Source organism: Cynara cardunculus (genome assembly GCF_001531365.2).
Source record: "Cynara cardunculus var. scolymus isolate 2C chromosome LG 15, CcrdV1, whole genome shotgun sequence".
NCBI lineage: Eukaryota > Viridiplantae > Streptophyta > Magnoliopsida > Asterales > Asteraceae > Cynara > Cynara cardunculus.
The window spans coordinates 21057110-21065564 of record NC_037542.1 but is presented as its reverse complement, the minus strand read 5'-3'; the positions used below and the strand labels follow the sequence as shown (position 1 = coordinate 21065564).

General features: G+C 34.4%; 1 protein-coding gene and 1 pseudogene across 1 annotated transcript; both read right to left on the bottom strand.

The window, feature by feature from the left end:
* Positions 1-101: 101 nt before the first annotated feature.
* Positions 102-580, bottom strand: LOC112527678 (AB hydrolase superfamily protein YfhM-like). Its single transcript, XM_025138445.1, has one exon. The coding sequence runs from the start codon at positions 567-569 to the stop codon at positions 252-254; it is 318 nt and encodes a 105-aa protein (XP_024994213.1). The 5' UTR covers positions 570-580; the 3' UTR covers positions 102-251.
* Positions 581-4865: 4285 nt separating this feature from the next.
* Positions 4866-6136, bottom strand: LOC112528668 (annotated as a pseudogene).
* Between the last annotated feature and the right edge of the window lie 2319 nt (positions 6137-8455).

The window sequence follows — 8455 nt, the reverse complement described above, 5'->3', positions numbered from 1 at the left end:
TGTACTCAGAAAAGCAGTCTTGAATATAAGTGAGTTCCCTGGTTACCAAATACTTTGTTCTTCTATCGATCCTTTTCTGTGTTCTTATATCAACAAAATCTAGTCATGTAGTGATCCTCACCATATGCAGCTCTCAACAACTCGACCATGTCTCCATTTGGGTTCCACGGCACAAACGGAACGCTTAAGTTTACCAGAGCTTTGACTCTATCGGGCCTAAACATACACAGGTGCCAAGCAATGATGGCACCTCAGTCATGACCCACAATAAACACCTTTTCATCTTCGTTTGTGATGGCATCAAGAAGTCCAATCAAGTCACCCACCAGATGGTGAATGGTGAACTTGGTGGGGTCGTTGACTGGTGCACCTGTTGTGTCTCCATAGCCACGGAGGTCTGGTGCCACGGCTCGATAACCATGATCTGCCAGATATATAATCTGGTGACGCCAGGAGTACCAGAGCTCAGGGAAGCCATGGAGAAACAAGACCAATGGGCCTTCACCCTTTTCTGCTATATGGAGGTTGAGCCCATTCGTCTGCACCGTCTTGTGCTGTATACCGTCCATCTTGTTTTATTTTCTGTGTTTGAAGTATAACGCCATGTGTGTGATTTAAGGTACTTGAAAGCAGGGGCGGATACAGCTTAAGCTGGTTGGGGTCCTCGGCCCAAAACAAAAAATAAATAGGAAGACCCAAATTTTTTTTTTACTTGTATTTTTTTTTAGATGTAATTGGGCCCCAACAATATGAGGTAAGAGGCCCTTTGAATTGTAGGAAACGAGCCTGTGAAGAGTGAAGACGTGAAGCAGCGGTGAAGTGGGTTTCGTGTGAAGACATACGCATACGGCAGCATACCGAATCGATTAGACGATTACCGCATACGAGTGGCATGCGGCAGCATACCACTTCTTCTTCTTCAGTTCTTCTTCTCCTGTTCTTCATCCAGATCCAGTGGCCGAGTGGCGGACGGCGAAGAGAGGCTGCGAGCCTGCGACTGGCGAGCCGCGAGTGGCGACGCCGACTACCGACTGCGAGGAGAGGCTGCGACCTGCGAGCCTGTTCTTCTTCTCCTGTTCTTCTCCTGTGTGTGCTCTCCGCTCTCGAGCTCTCGCCTCTTTTCTGTAAGTTTGTTTTGTTCCTTTGAAGCTTTGACAGTTTGACTACTTCTAGTCTTCTACTTGGTTTGAGGCTTTTGACAGTTTGACTACTTCTAATCAATTAGTAGTATTTTAGTTTTTACTTTTTAGGTTAATTTTGTGTTGATTGGTAAATGGTAAATGGCTAAATGCTTTAGGTTAGGTATTTTATGTTAATTTTGTTGGTTAATTTTGTGGTAATTGGTAAATGTTTTAGGTTAATTTTGTTGGTTAACTTTGTGGTAATTGGTAAATGCTTTAGGTTAATTTTGTGGTAATTGGTAAATGTTTTAGGTTAATTTTGTAGGTAATTTTGTTATTTTTGTCGAAAGAAGTTTTTCTGCTATGAAGATTGTGAAGTCAGATTTGCGCCACAAAATCGGTGATTAATTTTTGAATGCTGCAATGATATGTACTATAGAAAAAGAAGCACTTCTCGCAGTTTCAAATGATGATGTAGTTACGCAGTTTCAAATGATGAAGAGTCGTAGGGCACAGTTGTAAAAGGTAACTTTTTATCATTTTTGTATGAAATTGAAGTTAATTATTATTTTATTTTATATCGTGCCCCCTTCAAAAAAAATTTATGCGTCCGCCACTGCTTGAAAGCATATATATACAGCCCAAACAAAGACATAAATGACACTCAAAATTAAACCAGGCCGGCGGCATTTAATGCCTCCGGTCACTGTCACCAAACCTCCAACTTCCCGGTCCCCCTCCCTCACAAGTAGCCATATCTCCCATACGCAATAATCTTACATAAAAAACCATTCATGTATTGTATATATGGGTCTACACATAACATATATATTGATTCTTGTTTCATCCTGGTGATGATCCTTAATTACGAGCTAAGAAAAATATCTGATTTGAATGATCCTTAATTACGAGCTAAATTGGCTCCAGGTATGGGTGATAATTAATTTTACAAGGAACCACCATCGCCTAATGATCTTTTATATATTTTTTCAGTGAGTAATTCTAGGTACTATTGCATGGATGCATATTGTGTATATGTCAATGGCGAAAGATTGTGTGAGAAGGAGAGTAAATATGAGAAGCGTAAGAAGGGATCTGGATCATTAATCACCTGTAATTTCAATCCCACCCATGAATGACGCCTCCGGTGCTGATATATGTATGTAAGCACCAATCCTTTATTTCAGGGTGCTGATATATTCGTATCACATAAATATCCATACAAACCATGGTACCGTTTACAGGGTTGTTCCAAATTTTTTAGAGGTTCTGTTATGCTTATATCAATACTATAAATCGAGGGGATGAGTAATAATGAAACAAACTATGAACCATATATTATATTAAAAGTTCTACTTGCAAATTAAAACAATAAAAATGTGAAATAAATATAATCATTCTCTTAGAAGTCTTTGAAACCAAGAATCACAAATCTCCAAATCAAAAAAAAAAGTGAAAAGTCAAAACTTAAATATTATAACCGAGTAAAAGTTAAAACACGTATAAATGGACCCAAAAAATTTGAGGGCCTAAAGCATGTATGATTAAGCCCCCAAATGTTGGAGGGCCTGTTCCATTTCCCATGACACATTGGATCACTTTACTCCACATCCCTAACTGTTAACATGTGGCTTAATGGGCCTTAAGAGATGAACAGACTTATTCACACAGCTATAATATGATGAGTCAAATTGAAGTGTTTTAGATATGTTTTGATGGAAAAATGATTGGTTTGTTCGACCAGCTGTAAGGATCTCTTGTCCACCGTTCATGATCAACAATGATGATTGGGTTTCAAAAGGCGCGACTTTTTATGAAGAAATTATTCTTTTTGAACTTTTATGTTTTACATTTTTAACTTTAGATTTTACACTTTTATAAATTTACCAGATCATATCACTTTCAGTTAATGAAGTTGTAAAATTACCATTTTAAGTAATATATTAAATATTTAAATCACATACTACTTATATAACATTAATATATATGATTTTTCTTCTAATATGAAGGTAAATATTTTAATACCAGTATCTCATTTCATTGAATAACATACACAATTTTACATTTTACAATCCACTCACCAACACCCGTTGTTGACTCGAGACTTGCACCACACTTGAGAAGGCAACAATTGCATACGATACATAGTGCCTGTCTTCATTTTCCACAAATGGCAACCTCTTATCTCCAACAAAAGAAGACGTATATATGTAAGAAAGGTTGATCCAACTTTCGTCTATACCCAACTCCGACGACTTCCCACCAGTGGCAAAGATCTCCCTCAATCTAGATCTGTAACTCGAAGTGGAGGTGAAATGAGGATTTAAGAAGAGGCAGATCTTTTGGATTTGAAACAGAGACGACGCCCAGATTTGTCCAAGAGCCAAGAGCCGGATTCCTGTTGTGGAAAAAGAGATTAAAGGAAGCTGCTAAAAAGTATGTCTTCTTGATCTTCATGAGTTGGATTAATTGGATCGAAGGCATTTGAACAATCCAATCTAATAATGTCTATTTTTGAAGGGTGTCCTAGGCTATGTCTGGACTAATCTTGACAAATTGTGACTGTAAAAAATCAATCGTGATAAACTCAATGGCTATACAATTGTTGTGTATGCCTGGAACAGAACTCTGGGCAAATGAGATATTCCACAACATCCCTTAAAGTCTCAACAGTTTGTGTTTGAAAAATCTCAACTTAACTCAATCCAAACCAAAGTCCTATCCAACCCAACTTAAATCGTACAGGTTAGTCAGGTTAATACTTTGGTATATTAAAATATTCTCCTATGATTGTTACATTGAATATGTTGCTTTCTCTGCTTATATTTTTTTTTCATCATCATCGTCATTTGGTACAACGTATCCTTACTCCTCAAGTATATCACATTTAATTGCTTTTTCTCAAATTTAATATATATGTTCACATTTACTGAATATATATACGAAGGATTTATATAGATGACGGAAGAAAAATTGAATTCTTAACAATTAAAAAATCAAACAAATCATTAAATATATAAATAATAAACGTTAAATGCATTTTAAAACAAAAGCCTTTCTGGGCCCCTTCACTTTAAAATAAAGAAAATGAAGATTTGAAATTTTGAACATGTTTTTTGTTTTAAAAGATCCTCGAAAACATTTTCTAAAAATAGAGAAAGTGTAAAAAATCTTCAAATTTTGATAACATCCAAAAGTAATTACAATGAGAATGAATTATTATTTAATACATATCTACCAACAAAAAAACTTTGAAAATAAATGTTTAGAGAGAAAAGTAGTATTTTATTAAAGGAAAAAAATATTTTAATAATATAATCAATGTTATAATCACAAAAATAAATAATATATTTTTGCTTTTAAGATCTTGAAGTTTTTTCATTCTATATTTTTATTTTTGTATTCAAGTTAGGTTTTATGTTATTTTTTTAATATCTAAATTTACTAACTATACAAATTATGGCTCTTAGAAACCAATCGTGTTTCGGGAAAAAAAAATCCCAATATCGTATTCATCTTACATCTTTCTTGATATAATCGGATAATAGGTAGGAGTATAACCCGGCAAAACAGCCCCGTAATTTCGGGAGAAAGGTTGCTCCTCACTATAAAATATAATTAACATGTTTTAAAATATGCAAAGATTTATTTATTCACAATTTGAGTTTTTCAAACTGTTTTCCTGTATAAAATAAAACCATGGATTTAAAAAATAAAACAAATCAAATTTGATTGTGTTTGACTTTATTTGGATCGACGTGAAAGTTCCGTCAAATACATATCCACACACAACAGACAAGAATGCAAAATTAGAATTTCTGCAGAAACTGAAAAGATGTGGTTGTTAATCTCATCAGGCTTCTCTTGGTTGATGAAGTGGGCTGCATCTTCCATCACCACCACTTCCTCCAACAATGGAACATCTTTCAGAAAACCACAATCGTGTATGTACTCCTTCATCCCTGTCATATGATAGTTCAGGTCCAGATCCCCAATCAAGAATTTCGTTGGCACCTGAACTTTAGCTCCCCGCCATGCTGAATTTAGTTCCCAGTTCCTAACCACATTAATTTACTAATTCATCGGAAAACCAAACTTATGATTCTTGATTATAAAACATAAGATGCATCAACTTACAAATGAAGAGCACGATAATAGTTGAGTCCACCAGAAAAGCCAGTCTTGTCGAGTTGGCTAGCAAAGTATTCGGCATCTTCTTCCGATAACCAAGGGGGCAAGGTAACTGGGGCGTTACGGGAGAGATCATGACCTTTATCTTTAGGAATGTTATTTCGTGTTGGATCTCGGATTGTCAAAAATCTTTTCACAATTGTTTGAGTACTCATTTTGCTAAACTTGGCTTCCATTTTTTCTGGTTCCTACACCGGTAATGAAAGTTTAGAAATGGAACAGAAAGAGTCCAAATCCAAAATGTTAAATTATGTGTGTTAATCTCTAGAAAGAGGAGGAACCAACATGTATGGAAGTGAAAATCGACGTGGGACTAACACAAAAGTTGTTATGGAAATGGAATCTACCTGAAATCTGGACACGTAGTGATCCTCTCCATACGCAGCTCTCAGCGTCTCGACCATGTCGCCATTTGGATTCCACGGGAGAAACGACACGCTTAGGTTTACGAGAGCTTTGACTCTGTCGGGCCTAAACATACATAGGTGTCAAGCAATGACGGCACCCCAATCATGACCCACAACAAACACCTTTTCATCTTTGTCTGTGATGACATCAAGAAGCCCAATCAAGTCGCCCACCAGATGGTGGATGGTGAACTTGGTGTGATCGTTGACTGGTGCACCTGTTGTATCATCGTACCCACGGAGATCTGGTGCCATGGCTCGGTAACCATGATCCGCCAGATATAAAATCTGGTGACGCCATGTGTACCAGAGCTCAGGGAAGCCATAGACGAGCAAGACTAATGGACCTTCACCCTTTTCAGCTATGTGGATGCTGAGCCTATTCGCCCCAACCGTCTTGTGTTGTATACCCTCCATCTTGTTTCGTTTTCTGTGTTAGATCAAGTATAACCCCATGTGGTTAAGGGATTGGAGAATATATATACATATATATAGAGAGAGCTCGTTTTAAATGCCACATATCATATTTATGCAACAAATGTAATTCAATCAATCGAGATATTTATAGAAATGAAGAGAGTTCGTTTATTATGATTTGAATATTTATAGAAGATGACTATGATTTATTATTTATAATCAATACTTTATATTAAGAAACAACCAAAACTTTTATAAAATCACATATTTATCAAATTAAATGAATGGTTGAGATTGAGTTGTATTACTTGTATAAATGTAAAGGTTGCAAAATAATTCACACACACACACACACACACACACACACACACATATATATATATATATATATATTATAGAGAGAGAAACATGGGTTAATTTGATAAGTGGTAAGTATTTGAAAAGTAAAGAACTGATCATAATCTTTCATACGGTCAAGATTTGTTAAAAGTTATGGCTTTGATTGGTCAAGATTTGTGGCTTTGACTGGTCAAACGAAAAATAGAGAGTTGTTTTCATAACTTTTACAATTAGACAACAAACAAGTACATATGACACGTGTCCCTGACGTCCACATTAGACAACAAACAATATTTGTTAGGTCATCTACTGATATGTTCCTCTATCCTATCAACACTTAGTAGTTATTGGGTTCTTTATACATTGGTGTCTTGATACATACTTAAAGTCATTATCAAAATCGAATACTAGCCGATGTAAAGACAAAAGGTCACTGATGCGATACTGTGGATCAACTGTTTAATTTACACACCAAGACTCAAAAGTAGCTGATATGAAGATGAAAAATATTTTGATGCTACCAACCGATTGTGAGAAAGATCTTCGTGGACCGAAGATTTGAAGAAAAATCTTCAAGCACCAAAGATTTGTGAGTAACTGTTTGAAGCTACTAATCCATCCAAAGAAGATCTTCCTACAGACTGACCATATCTCTACAAAAGTTTCTTTCTGCATGAACAATGTTGTATGCATGTTGTATATGATGAAAATGAGATATCAACAATGGGCAAGTCAACCCCAGTCTTCTTATCCTCAAGTGACAAGTGTTCTCATGCATTTAATGTTGAAGGTAGTATAAAAGGCAATGTGCATCTCCTATGCAAATTACTAACCTCCTTTGAAAGATTTCTAAGTGCATTCTCAAGGCAATTAGCTTTCCTGTTGTACTCCTTTACTCTCATGTATGTGAAGAAAAACTTAGTGTCTGTGTTCTTCATTTTCTTATAAGTACTGTTTGTGTTGTTCTTGTAAGTTCTTCTTTTTGTAGGATTGTTTAGGTTAGGTTATCATTTCCTTAGATTGTTGAATGTATGTGTGTTAATTCTTGATATACATCAATAAGAATTAAACAATTAAAAAAATCCGTGTAATTGTATTTAACCCTCCTTCAACAATTACTTTCTGTTTATCATCATCTCATTTGGGACCAACAAATATAAAAAAATCCATAGTCTCGATGTTGACAATATCCTACATATAGATATGTGTTTTTTTTTGTTAAATGTTTATCCGTGGATAATTGCTATTAAAATTCAAACAAATTGCAATTTTACATTATTTATAATTACATTTTACATAATTTATGTTAAATATAAATTTTCAACTAAATTAGTTAACCACGATTTAAATAATTAGATTTTCTTGACTTCTAACATTTCCCTAAAAACCAAATACAAATTTACTAACTCACCTCACTACAACAAAATAAAGTTTATTGGACGCAAAAGTGTTTAAATGCCATAATAAACTATTTTATAGGACTTAAGTTTATATGATTAAACCTTTCTGTCATATCTAAAAATGTTGTAATAAGTTTATGATACACTTTTGAATATTTTAACAGATTTTTAGCACTTTTGAAAAAGTGTCCTACTAGCCTTCTTTATTTGTTCTAGAAAACTTCTTAAGACGCTAAAAAGGTCATATAAACTTATTACAACATCTTTAAATAGAACATATAAGTGTTTGGTCATGTATACTTAAGTAATATAAAGTAATCTATTTAGACATTATATATATTAGAAGAGTACTCGCGTAATGCAGCGAGATAAATCTTCATTTTAATGTTTAGTTTTTATTATTGTCTCTATCAATATACTACGATTTTATGTGGTCTTGAAAAAACGATAATGTTTTTATTTTTGAATGAAATATAAATTTGAAAATAACATAAAAAAATTGAAAAAATAAAATCGATATTAATATTAAATTAACTATTTAATAATTCTTTTTTTTGTGTGTAACTTCTTTAATTCAATT